Raw genomic sequence first — 19,549 nt, 5'->3', positions numbered from 1 at the left:
TAAGAACAGCTCGCGGAACATGAAAATGGTGAAAAGTGCAAGTTAGAAGTTTTGAAAGAAAGTGAGCATAAAAGCAATAAAAATAGCCAGTGAACTTGCTTTTACATGCTAATATAGTAGATGGATAAAGAAATATATTGTGGATCGGTTCCTGTCAGCTATTTTGACCCGTTTGATTTATTTGAGAGTCTGAGGCCAGAGTTTCAGCAGATTTTACCGTTAGACAATATACATTGGAAGGCATTTGACGGAACTGTACGAACGGTTAACAGGCTTCCAATTGAATTGATTCCAGAAGGTAGAGGGGAGGCAGACAAGTCTAATGATGAACAGCCGTTTATCAGATTTTTGATAGTGAACTGTATCTCTATCGACCAATACAGGGCCAAAGTACGGCCTCTTGTGAGACAGTGGCTACCAAATCTGGAATCTGTATCTTCATCGACAGGAGAAAAAATGATTTATAAACCAATTATTTTACTGTATGCCAATTCTGAAGTAGTGGACTCTAACCTATTCAAATCGGTATCCCTAATGGAGAAATTTGGCAAAGACTTTCCGCATGTACAAACTTTGGAAGTTCGATCGGTTTATAGATCTCCCAAAGAAAGGCAGGAGTTTTGGAACCAATTTAGCCAAAAGATTAAGGCTTCCGTACTGAGCATCTTTCAAAAACGATTGACACATTTGCAACATTCGTTGGCCAATTTACAAAAAGGAAATAACTTTGAGGAACAGCTTTTGACAAGAGAAAAATTGTACGAGTTATATGTGGTATTCAATATTTTGGAAGATGCCAGCCTGGAATTGCAAAAAATCAAAAAAGAAATACTCCGTAGAAACATGAATATGCCGGATGGAAAACTTCAGGTACCTTTTGAATCATCTTCTAAATCAGATGAATCACTGGGCTCCATAATAATAGAAGGTACACTCGATAAGTTTCAATTGCATAAGTATTTTTTCATTAGAAGGTTAAGACTTCTAAAACTAGAGGACCAGACGTTGACCGCCTTTGTAGGAGCATTTCAACTAATCAAGAATTTTATTGAATCCATATCAATAGAGTATAGAAAGTCTGTGAGATTATTGGAATTTAAGCACTATTTTATAACTTCGATGCTGTCATATTTTGAATTTGAGAATGTCTCAAATCCTCTCTTGTGTGAAATCAAAGCTGAGTTATTAATGTTGAAGCGCGACAACTGGGTGCAAGGTGTTATGGCTACAAGTGGTTATAGACTAATGGACAAAAACTACCCTAATAGTGACGTTAAATACAAATTTGATCTATTAAAAGAAACTTTTGTCGATGAAACTGTCTTCCAAGAAAACTTCCTTACTCTCACCAAAGAAATTCTTTCTCTCTTCAACAAATGTGAAGGGAAGCGTCAAAGGATAGTAGATATTTTATCCATTGAGATAGGTTTGCTTTACTATCAGGGAAAGAAATATGAGGAGGCAGTCTCGCTTTTCCTTTCCTGTTACGAATATTATACTCAAACGAACTGGAATAGCATTGGTTTGAAAATATTGCAAGTTTTCATTGATTCCTTGAGCCACTGCCCCAAATTAGACGTCTTACAGATTGATGGGGAATCAGTTTCTGCATCGGCCGTTTTAACTAATGCATTTCTCAATATACTTAAGTTATGCAAAGATAACGATAGCAAGGAAATTTGGTGGAAAAAGTTCATGGATTTACAAATGAAAAATAACATTCATCTAATGTATCCTTTAGATGGGCTATTCGAAGTAACTTTGAATTCTAAAGTTCATCTGGCAAGAGCGAATGTTAGTGCTATTGAAGTTAACTTGAAAAGCTACGGATTTCCGGAGGATATCAGTACAAAAACAATGAGATTATCTTTGAAAAATATGGGGGGAGACGTGATAGTTTTTGGAGCCAGTGATTTTCTTTTGAAGAAAGGTGAAAATAAACTAATATTGGAGTGTAGAGATATCATGTACGGTGAATTTTCTCTGCTTTCTTTCGAAATCATTGTTGAGGGGATTACTTTTGTAAAGGAGTTTCCGGAGAATCAAGATGAGTTTATTGTAGTGCCAGAAATATATTGTAAGGAAAGTACTAAGGTTCTGGTGAAGCAGGCGCATAATTTAAACTTGGGAGAGTATGCACTTGAATTGAAAAGCGTGCAATCTGACGCTTTAGAATCTTTGCAAGTAGAGGTTGAGGTGCAAAAAAATATTGGAAACATGAAAAATTTACCTGTTAGTTTTTCCATGGATGAAATTCAGGCAAGGAAGAGATATAATACTCCATTCGAGAACGTTAGGCTAGAATACTATCTGTTGGACCAAATAACCGCCTTCGACTTAATAATTAAAACATCCTTCACCAAAAAAAATGATCAAGGCACCTTTGGTGAGACCAAGAAGGTCCGCATTCAATGTTATTTACAACTGTCTGTTTCAGTGGAAGATATTTTTAAAAAGGATATATTTTTCTTCAAATTTCTTCTAAACTCTTCAGTCAGGGAAGAGCCAGTAATTTTATATAGTTCAGAATTATCAGCACCAGATACACGAAATGATTACAACATACGTGGTGACTACATCGCTACTACACCCGCGTTAATTACTTTCGATGGGAATGAGAGTTTCATTAATTGCTACGAAATCACAGCCAATAATAACTTCGATTCAAAAGACATCTTTAATCTGAAAGTTAGATACAACACATTAAAAGAACAGCTAGATTGCTTTATTACAGACGCCGTGCTTATTGAAGGTGATGTTGAATGGTTTATTCTGTTTGAAAAGTGGAAAACATTTTGGGAATTAGAAATTTTGAAAAAGTTGAAATACGATTATGATGCATTCAAAGAAAACAGGATAATTAGATTGTTAAAGACTTCAATAGACCTGAATAAAACAAAGTCGAAGATACGTAACCTATGCATTGAAAAAGCGGTCCTTGACAAAATATTGATCTGCTTGAATAAAGTGAGTAGAGGAATTGCAGTATGTAATACTGATATGGATGAGTATGTGAGGAATCTGGTACCGAAACAGTTGACTGTTCCGGTACAACTACCAGGTTTTGAACAATTCTTTCATGTACAATTCGAGCAAATGGAAACTAGCCACGATGCGCTACACGATACTATAGCTACCATAGGCAATTCCCTTTCCTATACTGTAATTGTGGAAAATCTTAGTGGACAATGGGGGCAAGATGTTATAGATGACGGAGGATATATTTTTGAAATTTTGAGCAGTAATGAATGGTTAATTCATGGCCAGAAACGTTGCGCAATAAAAGAGAAAAGAAAGGAGTTTGAAGTCCATTTGATTCCTTTAAAAAAGGGCTACTTAAATTTTCCGCGTGTTGAAATTACCAACATAAATGGTAAAAGTTGTAGAGTTGATCACTCTAATGCATTTGAGTCAATTTTGATTTTTTAAAATAACGTATTTCAGAAAGCTGTATGCAGACGAAGGTGCATACTTATGTACAAGATAATACAATAGGTTTTTTCTTCTTCGCATCCTACTTACATTTCTCCTGCTGTTATTGTGCAAAAAGTATGCTTTAAAAATATTTGAACGTTGATGAATTATATTTGTACTAGGCTTATATATATATATATATAGAAAATGTTAAAATAGAAATGAATCATTCCCATTCAACAGTTGCAGGAGGTTTGGAAGTTATATCGTAAGTGACCCTAGCAACCCCATCGACTTCATTGACAATTCTTGAGGCGACTTTCTTCAAGAAACTGTGTTCGAATGGGAACCAGTCAGCAGTCATGAAATCAGTAGTTTCAATGGCCCTCAAAGCAATAACTTGATCATAGGTTCTTTGGTCACCCATAACACCAACGGATTTAACGGGCAACAAACAGGCAAAGGCTTGGGAAATTTGGTTGTATAAGCCGGCCTTCTTGATTTCTTCAATGTAAATGTTGTCAGCTTTTCTTGCTATTTCGACTTGTTCCTTAGTAACTTCACCTAGAACACGAATAGCAATACCTGGACCAGGGAAAGGGTGTCTCCAGACTAGATCATGAGGGATTCCTAATAATTCACCTAGATGCCTGACTTCGTCTTTGAACAGTTCTCTCAATGGTTCAATTAGCTTTAATTTCATGTTCTCTAGTAAACCACCGACGTTGTGATGAGTTTTAATGGTTTGAGAAGGACCTTTGAAAGAAATGGATTCGATGACATCTGGATAAAGAGTACCTTGTAACAGGAATTGAATCTCCTTACCATCTTTTGGCTTAATTTTTTCAGCTTCTCTTTCAAAGACGTGGATAAATGTGTTACCAATAATCTTTCTCTTCTTTTCTGGGTCAGTGACACCCTTCAATTTACTTAAAAATTCTTCGGAAGCATCGACAACCATCAAGTTGATACCTAAACCTTCGACAAGGGTCTTTTTAACGTTAGCAGCTTCATTTAATCTCAAAACACCGTTATCGACCAAGATGGCATGGAATCTATCACCGATGGCTTCTGTCATCAATTTGGATGCAACAGTAGAATCAACACCACCGGAAACAGCACCAATGACTTCAGCAGTTGGACCGACCAGTTTTCTGATTCTGTTTATTTCAGTGTCGATAAAGTTTTCCATAGTCCAGTTTTGCTTAGCGTGACACAAATCAACGGCGAAGTTTTTCAAAAGAGTCTTACCTTGGGTAGAATGTGTAACTTCTGGGTGGAATTGAATACCATAGATTGGCTTAGTTTCGTGGACAATACCACAGTATGGGGAGTTATCGGAGGTGGCAATGGTCTTGTAACCAGTTGGCAAGCCGTGCAATTTATCACCGTGAGACATCCAGACAGTAGAGTCGTTCATACCTTTGAATAGAGAGTTGGAATCGTCAATCACCTTCAAAGTGGCAGGACCGTACTCTCTCTTGTCACCACGACCAACTTGTTTACCATTAATCCAAGCCAATTCTTGCATACCGTAACAGATACCCAGGATTGGAACGTTCAAATCAAAGATAGCATGGTCTACGTGTGGAGCGTCTTCAGCGTATACGGAATATGGACCACCAGAAAGAATGACACCCTTTGGAGTCCAGCCCAACTCAGAGATCTTCTGAGTGCATGGCAACATCTCAGCATAGATGTTAAACTCTCTTAATCTTCTGGTAATCAAATGAGAGTATTGAGAACCAAAGTCTAACACTAAGATAGTGTCAAACATGTTAGAAACTTGTTCACCGGCAGCCATTGTGAATATTGATGTCGTTAGTTTATTTTAGAATATAGATATTACCTACCAAATGACCCAGGGAAGTTAAACTACAACGAACGCAAGCTAATTAGAGACTACCGTGACCGAAACTATAACTCAACTAATGTTTTATAACTGTGAAATGAAAATGAAACTGAAAAAATGATAAAAAAAAGAAATATTTTTTCTCGATGCTCATCGCCAAAGAAAAAAAAAATTTTCATTTCCTGCAAGCAAGAAAAAGAAATGACGGCATGAAAAGAGTCAAAATGTCGGGAACCGAAGCCATTGTAGGGGAGCGAGAGGATGAAAGCATATTCCTGTCACCAACGTCACGAAGAAATGAGTCGGCTACTTGACAACCTTGTTTTTTCGCTGTTAAACATAATTAAAGGTTCTATTTGGCAACACCTCATAATTATATCACTATCCACGTGATATTAAATCGTTACGGACGAGCCTATATTATTTCCGGATTTTTTTCTAATTTCTTTTTCTATTTTTCTAAATCTTATCGTCGTTATTTATTTGAAAGAGAATAAACAATGAGTGTGGGCTATGAAAGAGCTATAGAGAAGTCACAGGATATAGAGGGATCTATTTGTAGCTGGCAAGTTAATAGAGATTGGAAAACTGATTCAAAATTGTTAGATCACCTGGCGCTGAGAAATAATTGTGTTTTTTGGTATAAATAGACACCCCCTTTTGAGGTTGAAGAGATAGAGTAAAGAAGAAGTGTAGACATTAATGGGTTCATCAATTAACTATCCTGGGTTTGTGACTAAAAGCGCTCATTTGGCTGACACTAGTACGGATGCGAGCATTTCATGTGAGGAAGCAACAAGCTCGCAGGAAGCGAAGAAGAATTTCTTTCAAAGGGATTATAACATGATGAAGAAGGCGCCTGCTCCAACGAAGTCTAAACTGTCTTTGGCCTTGCAGACTTCCAAGTCATCCTCTAGTGCCAACGGTACTGTACAAGAGGATACTTCCTCGAAGACAGAAGATTTTTCTACAAAGAGCATTAAGAAAAAACCAGATAGCGGCGTTGAATCGCATGTGTCCATCCAATCGGATTCGGGGCCACAATCAGACTCAGATTTGGATTCAGATTCCTCTATCTCATCATGTGACGAAAGGAACGAAGAGTCTTTGAAAGATTACAGGCCGGGTGGGTACCACCCTGCCTTTAAGGGCGAGCCCTATAAGGATGCACGCTACATTTTAGTAAGAAAGCTGGGATGGGGCCACTTCTCCACCGTTTGGTTGGCAAAGGATATGGTAAACAACACTCACGTTGCTATGAAGATTGTTCGGGGCGACAAAGTTTACACAGAAGCTGCTGAAGACGAAATTAAGCTTTTGCAAAGAGTGAATGACGCCGATAATACAAAGGAGGATTCCATGGGGGCTAATCATATTTTGAAATTGCTAGATCATTTCAACCATAAGGGCCCCAATGGCGTCCATGTGGTTATGGTATTTGAAGTCCTCGGCGAGAACTTACTGGCTTTGATAAAGAAGTATGAACATAGGGGCATTCCATTGATTTATGTCAAGCAAATATCGAAGCAGTTACTGCTTGGTCTTGATTACATGCATAGGCGGTGTGGTATTATACACACAGATATTAAACCAGAAAACGTGTTGATGGAGATTGGAGATGTTGAGGGTATCGTTCAAATGGTCGAGGCACTGGATAAACAGAAGAGAGAGGCAAAAAGGTTGCAGAGGCACGTTTCGCGGTCTTCTGATATTACCGCGAACGATAGCAGTGATGAGAAATGGGCAGAATGCCAAACAAGTATGCCCTGCGGCTCAAGCTCAAATTCCAAATCTCGTTCTATAGAGAAGGACTTGTCAAAAAGATGCTTTAGAAGACCTAGACGTCATACAATTATCACAGGGTCGCAACCATTACCTTCCCCAATTAGTTCATCAAATTTCTTTGAAATGAGGGCGCACTTTTGTGGTAGTAGTCACAATAGCTTTTCCTCCGTATCTGGGAATAGGAACATTCCATCTTCCATCAATAATAACAGTATTAATAATGGCATAGGCATTAAGAATAGCAACAATAGTTTCTTAAATTCAGTACCACATTCTGTGACCAGGATGTTCATAAATGAAGACAGTAATGATAACAACAATAATGATAATAGTAAAAATAAAAATAACAACAATAACAACAGTAACAACAATAATAACGAGGACATAATGAACACACCTTTGCATGAAGAGCAGCTGGCAGACTCTTTATCTACATTTGATATTTCCAATATATCACAAAGCTCCGATACAAATGGTCCATATATTTCTAATACTATGGATTCAAATTCAAACGTCAGTACCGATATCAACTCCCCAGAAAATTTGATTCAGATCAAGATTGCTGATTTAGGTAATGCTTGTTGGTATGACGAACATTACACGAATTCTATACAGACAAGAGAATACAGATCACCAGAGGTGTTACTAGGCGCCCCTTGGGGTTGTGGTGCAGATATATGGTCTACTGCTTGTCTAATTTTTGAATTGATTACCGGAGATTTTCTTTTCGAACCGGACGAAGGTCATTCCTACACTAAGGATGATGACCATATTGCACAAATCATCGAGTTATTGGGAGAATTACCATCATACCTTTTGAGGAACGGCAAATATACAAGAACTTTCTTCAATTCAAGAGGGCTTTTAAGAAATATCTCGAAATTGAAATTTTGGCCCTTAGAAGATGTTTTAACTGAAAAATATAAGTTTTCTAAGGACGAAGCCAAGGAAATATCTGATTTTTTGTCGCCTATGTTACAGCTAGACCCAAGGAAAAGAGCTGATGCAGGTGGCTTGGTTAACCATCCATGGCTCAAGGATACCTTGGGTATGGAAGAGATTCGGGTACCTGATAGAGAGTTGTACGGGAGTGGTTCCGATATCCCCGGATGGTTTGAAGAAGTCCGCGATCATAAAAGACATTGATTACCTTTATACCTTTATTTTGCCCTTGCCTTTTACTTTTTTTTCTGTTTAACCTCTTTTTTGCATACTTTAGTTCTCTGCTCAGTTGTTTATTTTTCAGTAGTTTTTTTGCAATTTTTTTTTTTTTTTTTACCAAAGTAAATTTGTAACACCTAGTATAATATTCTGAAGTAACAACAAAAGATTATGCTGATTCTCCTTTCTTTTATCTTTAGCGGTTTTTGAATCCATACTCGACATTTTTTGATTTTATTTTTTGCACCCAATGGTTGTCCTGGTGAAGGATGATGGGTGTGATACCTAAGCGTTTTTGATGAAAAGTTTACTATTTAAAAACATATAAATTGTTTTACATATGTTAAGATAAAAGAACACAAAAAAATAAAACGGTTGAAAACGAAAACAAGTCCATGGATGTTTCAAAAAAATACATGAGCAGCTCAGAGTAGAGCAGAAATCAGACCTGCAAATAATGCAAGGTATCCAGACTGACTAAAGGAAACATTAACAATATTTCCGACGCCTTTACTTTTGGAGCTGCTTGAAGCTGAAGATGAACCGGTGCTTGAAGATGAGCCAGTGCTTGAAGATGGACTGGTGCTTGAAGTTAAGGAGCGAGAAGATGATTGTGATGTGGAAGCTGACTTTGCGACCGTTGTGGCTGTGACGTCTAGTTCGTTCAGTGAGTTAGCTTTGTCGTATGAAATAGTAGCTGAAATGGTATCATCTTTATTGTTTTTAATTGTATAGTTAAAAGTAGTTGGAACAGCATAATCAGTCAATATCTTACCGGTGTTGGTGCCATTAACACCGTATTCAATCATATTGGCAATTTCTGCTGGTTGAGAAGGCAAAGTGAAATTGTTCGTTCCAAAGCCAGAATAAATATTGGTGATGGCACTGTTATCGCACTTGTAGATAGAGTCAGAAGATATTTCGCTTTCTTTTGTTGTTGGCAATGAAACGTTCTTCAATTGTGATTCTAAATTAACAAAATCATCCTTATAAGTTAAAGAACCGCTATCATCAAGCTTAACCAAACCGTAATTATTAGCTTCTTCAGTGTATTCGTATACCAACCCACCAGAGAAGACGTTCTTTAAACCACCATACAAACCCTCAGAGACTTCGTCAAAAGTTCTTGGTGTATTTTTGTTGCAACCATACTCAGAAAATATCAACGGAATAACAGCATCTTCGAAAGTTGAGTTTAACTTGTCATAGCCAGAAGATTCCCAACTAGAAGTGCCAGAGCACCATTCATAAGTATTTAGGCCAAAGAAATCAGATTTAGATATGTCCAAATCATCATTGACTTTGTTTCCATCCAACGAATTACACTGCAAGTACTTGAAGGTTGCTAACCTCAAATCAGTATTGTCAGCAGCAGAATATCCGACTGGGATGCTTCTGTTCGCATGTTTTGAAATATACTGTTTCATATCTCTTTGAACAGCGCGGATGTATGGAGGATCAATTTTTGCATAGTCGCTTTGATCATTTATGACTTCGTTGCCAGAAAAGAATCCTAGCACGTTAGGGTAGTTCTTGAAAGCGTCAATAAATTTGAAGACTCTTGACAAATACAAAGAGTCATATGTTCCAGATGGGTCAGCACGGTTCAAACTCTCCCCGTAATTACCACTATTAACATCCAAAATGGCGTAGATACCAGCATTGTTGAAGATAGTCATGCACTTGTCATGATTTAGGTCAGGGTTCAGGGAGTAAATTCTCACTGTGTTGACACCAAGTTGTTGGAAAGCGTAGGCGTCTCTGGCACACACTTCAGGGTCAGAAAGAATATCTGTATCAGAGTCAGCATCGTAACCAGACGACCCACCAGGCTGATAATCGACACCTTTCACAAAAAAAACTTCGTTATCGGATTCGCTATTTGTGGCAGAGGATGGCTTAATGAACCTATAATTCTTGATATGGATGGGGAGCATGGCATTCACCAGAGATGGTGTAGCAGCTAATGCTGCCAGTAGTATACTTTTAGATAGTTGCATCGCTAGCTAAACGACTTTGAGACCTGTGATCTTTGATCGAACAAAAGCAGGAAAGAGCAAAACACGGAAACAATAGATGTTCTATGTTATATAAGAACAGTATATGTTGTTGTTTATTTTCCTTTGTTTATTTATTTATTTTTCATTTTTTTTTGATAGAAAGCGCGCGAAAAAAATTCTCGAAGATGTCTGAAATTTACTGGTGTCGCTTTTTTCTTGCTTTTATTAGTATTAAAGCCAATGCCTATTACCGGATGCAGAAGACCAGTTGTCTATCTATATATGCATGTGTGCGTACGTAGGATTATCTGTCTACAACTCATCTTTGAGCATATTTTGCCCAGATTTGAAAGTCTTTGGCATGACAACGACGTAGTCTATGTACAAATCACCGTAACCCTTGCTACCCTTGGGCATGCCGAATCCCTTCACGACTTCAACTTCGCCATTGGAGACAACTACATGAGCGGGTCTAGATAACTTAACGGGCTTGTTCTCATCAAGGAATTCTATCGTTCTTTGCCATCCGCCGTATAGCGCTTCCGCAGCAGAAAGAACTTCTGTTCTGTACAGATTGTCGCCTCTTCTTCTGTAACCCATGTTCTCAGTATCCTTTTCCTTGAATTCTATGACCAAGTCACCGGCGTCAAAGTCAGGCCCTTTTTCAGCCTCGCCGACTCTTGTGTCCATGTAGTTTCTTGGTGCGCCTGGTGGAACGTCAACGTGGAAGAACTTGTTCTTTTTGGTAACTTTTTTGCCGTGACATGTTTTGCATTCATTTTTGATAATTTGTCCCGTACCACCACACCTACCACACATCTGTTGAATCTGCTGCGTCATAATACCCATGCGCAGCACTTGTATTATAACCCCACGACCTTGACAATCGGGACATTGGGCCAGCTTACCATCTGCAGAGCCACTACCATGGCATGCATCACATTCATCGTTTAGGTTTAAAGTAAATTCTATCGAGGACCCGGAATAAAACTGCTTTAAAGATAGTTTTTCCTGGACCTTGATCATTGGACCACGCTGCCTCTGTCTCTGGCCAAATCCGCCGCCAGGACCTCCATGACCTCCTTGAAACATCCGTTCGAATATGTCAAACGGATCGTGGAATCCACCTGCGCCAGGGCCTCCTGGACCGCCACCGCCACCGCCATTCTTTACAGCATCTGCACCAAACTGGTCATAAATCTTTTTCTTTTCAGGATCGCTCAATACATCGTATGCCTCGCCGACTTCAATGAATTTTTGATGGGCTTCTTCGCTCCCAGCATTTTTATCCGGATGGTACTTCTTAGACAATTGTCTGTACGCTGATTTGATTTCCTTCTCAGTGGCATCTTTGTCTATCTCTAGTATTGCATAATAATCCTGCGCCAAAATTAGCGGCAACAACAATAAAGATAGTATCAAATGTATATATAATTTTGGAATCATTGTCCTCGATCTTTTCGCCAGCCAATGCACGCTCTTCTGGCCTATCCACCATGTTTTGTCAGTACTACATCTTATTACCATCGCTGGTTTGCCGATGTGGCCAACTTGGCAAGAAAACGTTCTAACTCCGGGTAATGCGTTGTCACAAGTCCTCTATGTCCTAGTTCATAAAAGTTATATTAATGCTATACTAATGCTATATGGAAGAAGAAGAATTTAGCATGGCTTGAAGACGCTTTCTACGACCCTCAAGCGATCGTATCTCTTGTCGGTAGGCGTAGTAATCAGCGTAGTACTTGCGTTGCCCTTCAATCAAAGCGGGCAGGCTGTGATGGCAGAGGGTACTGCACATCTCGTTATTCTGTTGTTCCAGTGGTTGCACATGTTGTAGTTTACGCTGTAACTGTTCAATAGACTCCACTTTTGATTGGATCGATTCCAGAAGAACCTCAGTTGGGGGCATTGCTGTTTTGAATTGTATTTTCATGGAAGTGCGCCCTTGGGTTATATGCTGCATACGCGACTCCACCTCTTTGAGAAAATCTACCGTATCTTCTGGTACCATGTGAGGTTCTTTGTTTATGGCGTTCGCGACTAGCAAGTTGTACTTATTGTCAATCGCGGACTGCGGATTGTTTTTGAATTCTGGTATGGGTAGCGTTGAGTAAGCTAATGGAACGGCTACTAATGAGACGCGTGGCGCATCATTTTGAGATGGTGGTTCTATGAAGTTGTCCTCTTCATTCATCGCTCTTTCATTTTCAAATTCTTTCTCGTATTCCGCTATCTCTGCATCTTCTTCTTTCTCGTCTTCACTTAATACAATTTCGAAATCGTTCTTGGGACTAGGCAAAGATGCGAACATTTGCACTAAAAATTTTCGTATGCGTGATTTTAGCTGTTTACCACTCTTTATATTACTGCGTTCATTATCTTCTTGGCCGGAGTCGTGGGGTAGTAGTTCTTTTGGTGTCAACACAGTGCCAGTTGCTTGTGCCTCGATTAGTTTTTGTCTTTTGCTTTCTAGCTTTTTTTTATAGGTGACTTTTCCCTGTTTCGTTCCTGGTGCAGATAGTATAAGTTTTGGTTTTTTATACTCATCCGTCAATGTAGTAGATTCACCCAGTGCTGCTTTCTCAACGTGTTCGTTCTCATCGTGTTTTCTTTTTTTGTCCTTATTTTTTTTACTTGGCTTATCCTTATTACCATCCAAACCTTTTCTGTTGACTTTTCTCTCAAACTGCTCAAACTTCTTTTTTATCTGGCGGTCTTCAGTGGACGTGTCATATATACCTGGCATGGGAGCTTGTTCATATACTATATCTTCATTGTAATCAATGTCGGTGCCGTATTTTTTTTTCGGTTTCTTAATGGCAACATTAATTCCTGCTTGCTTTAGCTCACGCCTCTTTTGTAGTTCAGCAATGCGTTTTGATTCTTCGAGCATCCGCTCTCTAATCTTTCTTGTAGCCTTCTTACCTTGGGTATTTAACAGACGAGCCCTAGCTTCAGCAAGCATTTCCTTTTCCTCATCTTCCAAATCACCATTATCTGGTCTAGCCATTTGAGTTTCAGCGTTAGGATTAATATCCCCGGCTTTCAAGTCAGTAACTCCTGTACTTAACGCAGCCCCTCCACTGTCTTCACTTTCTAATAGCCTATTATATCTTTCGACGCAGACCTGTGCAGGCCTGGCCATCATATCAGCTATGGTCCTCCACTGATTAGGCAGCTCTCTTGCAAGATCTAGAAGTTGGGCATCCTCCTCCTTCGAGAACTCTGTAAAATTCAACTTTGGATTTAAATATTCATTCCACCTTAATTCACTCTGCCTGGCAGTCTTTTTCTGCAAAAGGGATGCTACTTTGCTCCACTGATGAGTTCCGTATTTTTGTACAGCCGCTTTAAGAATCTGATCCTCCACATTGGTCCATACACCGCCTTTCACGTATATTGGTACGGGGGGCATCTTGAAATGCTAGTATAGTCCTCTTAGAAATGTTTTGCTTTTTTTCTTTACTATCTTCCTGAGTCGCATATGCTTTTTTGTCATAATAGTTCATAGCATTAATTTTTCATTAAACTTCAACCCCGGCCAAAGGAAGAGGAAGAAAATTTTGTTCGAACTACTAGGAAGGTAATGGTTTTGTTGAAAAAGCCAGGCAGCCAGGATAAATTGAAAGTATTGTGAGCAACCCCGCTATTGGAGTAGTATTAATTCAGTGGCAGACTGTATATTGAACCCAGATCATTCGCTCTATTATTCATCTTTCGTTCATTTTCAATTGTTCTGAAAGTGGTTTGCGATGCAGTTGTCTATGCGGATGATGTTCACACCAAAACATCAGAAACTGGTCAATCAATGTTATCCTACGGGAAGGACCACAGATAAGAAGCCTAAATCTTCGGAAACTTCATATTTGCTATATTACGTTAACTCGAGGCGTAGTAAATTGGAGAAAGTTAGCACTTACCTGATTAAGCGTTCCACTTCCGACTTGAACCATCGGCGCATAGGGAACATAGCCGTTACATTGGATTTAATGAACAAAATTGTGTTGCATTGTAAGGAGAATTTGAATGTATTTGTTAAAGATTTTTTGTACATTATGAACAAAGTTCTTTCCAACAACAATTTTAACAATGATGTATCTGTTGTTGAATTAATAGAACTGGCATTTAGTAGTATATGCCAGAACTTGGACGACGTCTTGTGTAACGGTGACATGGAATTCGTCCAGTTATACCAGAACTTTGTTGATCTTTTTTTTAAAATAGTTACTGAAAGAATTCATAATGATGACATGCTTCTGAAATGCTGTATTGATATATCAAACACAAATAGTGTTTCAAGCAACCCACAACTAAACCACTTTGTTTCCAAGTCTGTTGCCTATACTATTTCAAAGTTCCAAGAGAGAAATCCGAAATTTAAAACTTTGTCGCTGGAAGCAGCTCTGGAGAGCAATTTAGGAAAAAGGCTAAGTCGAACACAAACTCGTACAATTGGGTTAGATAAGGCCGCCGAAGATAATCATGACCTTTCAGTAAAAGCATTGCAATCCTATTTTAACACAACTGAGACAGACAAATTGAATTTGTCTATTCGTACTCTGTTGCGCTGTCTGCAAAGTACACCTAATAAGGAACTGCTAGAGTTTGTATGCAATGGTATACCTGTTCAGTTACGATATATTGTTATACTTCTTTTGGTCAGACAACTAAGCGACAAGGATAAAAATGTAAATCCAATTGTTTCCTTGAAATTGATGTCGTCATTACTTGTTTCAGATGTCAGTATAGTGGGGTTGAGTGTTCTTGATATAATGAGAAAGCTTTTAAATTTCCAGTTGAAAAATGCAACTAATAAAGAAGTTGTGGCACAGTCTTGTATCACCATGACAGACCTTAACCATAAAACTTATTACGCTGAACAGACCTCAGATATGTTATATGAACTACTATTGAAATTGAAAAGTGACACCGTCAAGGATGTTGAAAAGAATGCAGTTGTGGAAGATATTGATTTCCTCGTTGAACATATTACGCAGCCAAGTATCAGTTTGGAATTATTCATCGACTTGGCGCATTACATGAAAAACCACATTATATGTTTATTTAACATTGTTGAAACTGAGGTTCCAAGCAGCATTCTCTTTTCAAAACTGTACTCATTATTACGTGAACTGGATTCACATGGTGTGCAAAAAGAAATGATGGAAGAGATCTTTGACAAGTATGGAAAAATGGCACTATTATCCGGTTTGAATTATTTTCTAGAGAACGTTTCTGAGCCTGAGTATACCTATTATTCGTACCATTTACAAGCAGCTAACTTTTTAAAACTCAATGACTACAAGTCACAAACTGAGTACAAAATGCAAACTAGAACTTTGTTTACCAAGGAAGATTTATTGTCATACTATTCTGATACTGGATCAAATAAATACAGCAAGAAGGGGGCGCAGATTTTATTGTCTCGTGATAATCAAATTTCTACTTCTGATTTACTGTCGGACTCTCAAGTTCGTACTACACCTCTGGAGTACAAGAATGTCCCTAATGCTATTTTTTCAAATGGGAAAGCAGTGTATGATAACAACGATTTTGCGGCCAAGCAAAATAAATTCGACAACAGCATAGATGACAATATAGAAGAAGCTAACGATACTGTAATTTCTGATGCTAATGCAAAAGGTAGTATCTATAGGTTTGTTGCTGAGGACGCAAGATCATGGAAAACAATGAGAGCCACCGCACCAAAAGTTAGCGATTTGAAAAAAACTATGAATGAAAAGAATATTCCAAATAATATGAAAAGAGATGGCTCTTTTCGGGGTTCTCAATCAGTGAAATCTCGTGTCACTAATATCACATTTTTATTAAATGAATTGAAAACTTTTTCAGATGACGCGAATAAAATCAAAGATCCTGATGAGGAGAATATTGTTGGCTTGGATAAAATCGACGTTGCTAGATCAAATTCTCTGCGACTTGCACCAATATCTAGTCTTTCTGATCGCAGTAGCATTGGAAATAGAAAATCCTTTTTGCAAAAAACAGCAACTGGTGAAAATCAAAACGATGACTTTAAAGACGCAAATGAAGATTTACATTCTTTAAGTTCAAGAGGTAAAATTTTCTCCTCCACTTGAGAAATTAAGTTTTTGACGGACAGCTGTGGATGCTTTCAAGGGCAAGAGTGATATAGCATGACTTTCTAATTAATGTAATTTACGTAGATATAGATCAAATGGCGAAGTAAAAACTTCGAAAAAGATGGAAGAAGTCCTGTTTGCCTCAACTGGAGAAAGGAAATACGTAGCTGCAAACTGCTTATCACATATCGTCATCACCAGAATCTTCGTCTTCATACCACCCAGATTCGTACGCTGAGGCGTAATCGGAAAGTTCATTTTTCAATTCTTCTCTGTCACTATCATTTTTGAAGTACCTTACCACAAACTCATTCCAATGTTTGAATATATCTCGATTTTTTTCAGATGATTCTAATTCCAAAACAAATTCACGATCATTGGAAAATTCTGTCGGTATCGTATCAGATGGAAAATACCTGTGTGTATACATTTCAATCATCTTACTCCGTGAATCAGGTTCGGAATGATGTTTATGCGTTTGATTTCCTCTATCAATGAAACTTTTTGAAAATATGTGAGTAGAATTTGGTTTGTGGCTATTCTTGAAAGGAAGTACTCGAGAACAGAATGAGTAATCGGTGTCACCGATAACCATGCCAGTGACCATATTTCGCGACGAATATCCTAAGGTAATGGCAGTTGTTAGATAATCCATTGTCTTTCTTTGTTCAAGATTGCTTTGGGAAATTGTCGCATTTATAGAATCAAATATCCTACAGCTCTTTCCAGCAGTTTCCCAATTAGTTAGTCCAGGAGCAGCATACAATGGGAAGTAAAGATCGGATTCTTGCATCATATTTATTGTGCTTCTTAATTTGTTCGAAATGATCGGGAGCCATTTCTTTGAAAGTCTTTTCATAGGGAAGTCATCTGTGAATGGATCATCTTCATTGTGTCCCCATGAAAAGACCGCCTTTTTAGGTAATTCATTCCTTAATTCCACCAGTAGAGCACTAGAAAACCCGCCCCATCCACTCTCCATATCACTTACAAGATTGAAGCCTTGCAGGGTGTCACATTTTTCCAATTCTCTATGCAAATTTCCATCAAAAAACTCTTGCAAGTAATTTTCGGTAAATTCGTCATAACCAATGGAATACCTGTCAAACTTTCGCTCCCCCAAGTTTTGAAAGTCAGGTTGGTTTGGATTTTCAGTGTCATGGTACCAATTTCTCAAAATATTGAAACTTGAAGGACCATAGATAAGTTTAGAATAGTCAGACCAATACATCGTATTTTCTCTGTTCAAACAAGGCAGCGGTGCTCCTGCATCTAGAGAACTCTGATATTCGGATTTAGGTATTCTTGGATGAGTCTTTATAACTGTTTGCTCCTTGAATTTGTCTTCATTGCCGAAATGATAGTCTTGGCTTTCTGAATATTGATATGTTCCTAGTGAACCATTACCTGTACGGGCATCCCAAAGTAAGGCACGTGGTGCATATGAAATTGTTTTTGAAACTTTATCTACAACCGAATTCAGAAAAATTTTGGAGTCATTGACTTGTTGTTCTTTAGACAATTGTAAATAGCCCTCTTGTATATTGAAGAATTGAGTAGTCAAATGGTTTGCTCTCTGCGAAACCGATATCGTTACTACTTCATGCATTTTTTATTCTTGTCTGCCAATTATATATGTAATTTTAACAATTAACCCTCTTCTTCCAAGGTTTTAATTCATCGCATCGATTATATTTTGTTCCATTCGAAATTTTCCATTTTAAGTTTGGCGAAGCTTTTCACGTTTTCATTCAGAAATAATGATGTCGAACATCAAAAAAAAAAATTATCAGGTTACACATCTAAAAAGTTGACTTATTTACAAACTAATTCGCGCGAAAGGTTGTGGCTATGGGTTCGCAATTAGGATCTGGGAGTTGAACATTTTCCAAGTCAGGTTTTAAGCCCTTTACAGTAATTTCGTCGTGAAATATTTTCAAAAATCTGCATAAGGGTTCTGCGTACCACCTTCTGCCGGATCTGTCTTTGAACCATCCAACATGCCCCCCCGTCGAAGTTTCTAGAAGCAAAGTGTATGGATTGGATTTTATTTGGTCTATAGGAAGATCACCTCCGACAATTGGGTCATCCTGAGCATGCAAAGCTATAAAAGGAGTTCTGATCCCGGGTATTCTTTTATATGATGAAGCATTCTTGTAATACTCCTCTGCATTTTTATATCCAAACATTGGGCCTGTCAACAAGTTATCAAATTGCCTCACAGTGCGAATCTTTTTTAAATGCTTCTCGATAACATCTTTGAAATCAGGGTTTTCTTCCAGAGTAGAGAGATGGTTTCGAACCATGCGTAGTAAGTTGTGACCCAAAGCAGGTGAATAAAATCGTGACCCCATTGGTGTACTGTTAATAAAATATGCAGAGTTGTACAGGTCAAATGGATTACTCACGGAAATAGCACATTCGATTTTAGTACGATCTGACTCTTCTCCCAAGTAATTTGTCATTATAGATGCGCCTAACGAAAATCCCATCATATAAAACTTTCTATTCGGAAATCTTTTCCTCAAGTCATTAACACAATATCTTATATCATTGGTCCAACCACCGTTGTATAATAGCGGCGTTGTAATTGCAGAATAACAACATCCTCTAGCATTAAACACGCATGCTTCAAAGTCATACTTCGTGGTGATTTCATGAACAATTGCCCTCACGTAGCTTTCCCTCGAACCCCCTGTTAATCCATGGAGAATAATAAGCATAGGCTTAGCATCGTCTGAGTTCAATTTAGGATCATCAGGGGAATAGTACGAATATCTTCGTTTCAAGTTTCCGTTAAATACCGGTTGACTTGTCGGCACGTATTCTTTTTCCACTTTTCTTCTTTTGGTACTTCTACCATTTACAGCAAAATCCACAGTCCCTTCTCCCCCATGTGGGTATTTGATTATCATTCTTTTATATTGAACTTTGTATATATTGTCAAAGTGTCTAAAGGAACCATATGCAGTTTGTAAATGGCCATTGACCAGTAAACCATATAAAGTGTCAGTAGCACCGTCAGCTAATTCAGGAACTTTAGTATCTATTAGCTCAGGGATGGTGATCTCTTTATTTTCATTCTCTCGTTTATCGGTGGACTTGAATGCAATAGGATCCTCAGGGACCTCTTGATGAACAATCAAAAAATTAGGTAACAATTCTTTTAGACGCATATCGTCTCTGGAAGTTTACCAGCGTTTGTATAATACAGTTTTAAAATAACAAAGTAG

The 19,549-nt window shown here is 38.2% G+C and overlaps 9 protein-coding genes across 9 annotated transcripts; 3 read left to right on the top strand and 6 right to left on the bottom strand.

Annotated features, from left to right (window-relative positions):
* Positions 1-120: 120 nt before the first annotated feature.
* Positions 121-3,429, top strand: TRS130 (transport protein particle complex II subunit TRS130; the record flags this gene model as incomplete). The annotated part of the gene is made up of 1 exon (NM_001182725.1): positions 121-3,429. The coding sequence occupies one exon, from the start codon at positions 121-123 to the stop codon at positions 3,427-3,429; it is 3,309 nt and encodes a 1,102-aa protein (NP_013945.1).
* Positions 3,430-3,640: 211 nt separating this feature from the next.
* On the bottom strand, positions 3,641-5,218 carry GUA1 (GMP synthase (glutamine-hydrolyzing); the record flags this gene model as incomplete). The annotated part of the gene is made up of 1 exon (NM_001182724.1): positions 3,641-5,218. One exon carries the CDS (start codon positions 5,216-5,218, stop codon positions 3,641-3,643), a length of 1,578 nt encoding a protein of 525 aa, NP_013944.1.
* A 750-nt stretch (positions 5,219-5,968) lies between these two features.
* SKY1 (serine/threonine protein kinase SKY1) lies at positions 5,969-8,197 on the top strand (the record flags this gene model as incomplete). The annotated part of the gene is made up of 1 exon (NM_001182723.1): positions 5,969-8,197. The coding sequence occupies one exon, from the start codon at positions 5,969-5,971 to the stop codon at positions 8,195-8,197; it is 2,229 nt and encodes a 742-aa protein (NP_013943.1).
* A 440-nt stretch (positions 8,198-8,637) lies between these two features.
* On the bottom strand, positions 8,638-10,212 carry GAS3 (putative 1,3-beta-glucanosyltransferase; the record flags this gene model as incomplete). The annotated part of the gene is made up of 1 exon (NM_001182722.1): positions 8,638-10,212. The coding sequence occupies one exon, from the start codon at positions 10,210-10,212 to the stop codon at positions 8,638-8,640; it is 1,575 nt and encodes a 524-aa protein (NP_013942.1).
* Positions 10,213-10,524: 312 nt separating this feature from the next.
* On the bottom strand, positions 10,525-11,658 carry SCJ1 (Scj1p; the record flags this gene model as incomplete). The annotated part of the gene is made up of 1 exon (NM_001182721.1): positions 10,525-11,658. One exon carries the CDS (start codon positions 11,656-11,658, stop codon positions 10,525-10,527), a length of 1,134 nt encoding a protein of 377 aa, NP_013941.2.
* A 196-nt stretch (positions 11,659-11,854) lies between these two features.
* CEF1 (Cef1p) lies at positions 11,855-13,627 on the bottom strand (the record flags this gene model as incomplete). Its single annotated transcript, NM_001182720.1, has 1 exon — positions 11,855-13,627. The coding sequence occupies one exon, from the start codon at positions 13,625-13,627 to the stop codon at positions 11,855-11,857; it is 1,773 nt and encodes a 590-aa protein (NP_013940.1).
* Positions 13,628-13,964: 337 nt separating this feature from the next.
* EFR3 (Efr3p) lies at positions 13,965-16,313 on the top strand (the record flags this gene model as incomplete). The annotated part of the gene is made up of 1 exon (NM_001182719.1): positions 13,965-16,313. The coding sequence occupies one exon, from the start codon at positions 13,965-13,967 to the stop codon at positions 16,311-16,313; it is 2,349 nt and encodes a 782-aa protein (NP_013939.1).
* Positions 16,314-16,497: 184 nt separating this feature from the next.
* DML1 (Dml1p) lies at positions 16,498-17,925 on the bottom strand (the record flags this gene model as incomplete). The annotated part of the gene is made up of 1 exon (NM_001182718.1): positions 16,498-17,925. One exon carries the CDS (start codon positions 17,923-17,925, stop codon positions 16,498-16,500), a length of 1,428 nt encoding a protein of 475 aa, NP_013938.1.
* Positions 17,926-18,142: 217 nt separating this feature from the next.
* On the bottom strand, positions 18,143-19,492 carry MGL2 (putative carboxylic ester hydrolase; the record flags this gene model as incomplete). Its single annotated transcript, NM_001182717.1, has 1 exon — positions 18,143-19,492. One exon carries the CDS (start codon positions 19,490-19,492, stop codon positions 18,143-18,145), a length of 1,350 nt encoding a protein of 449 aa, NP_013937.1.
* Positions 19,493-19,549: the final 57 nt, after the last annotated feature.

The sequence above is a fragment of the Saccharomyces cerevisiae genome, chromosome XIII, assembly GCF_000146045.2.
Source record: "Saccharomyces cerevisiae S288C chromosome XIII, complete sequence".
Taxonomy (NCBI): Eukaryota; Fungi; Ascomycota; class Saccharomycetes; order Saccharomycetales; family Saccharomycetaceae; genus Saccharomyces; species Saccharomyces cerevisiae.
Note: the sequence above shows the minus strand (reverse complement) of the source record. Positions and strands in the feature narration are given on the sequence as shown.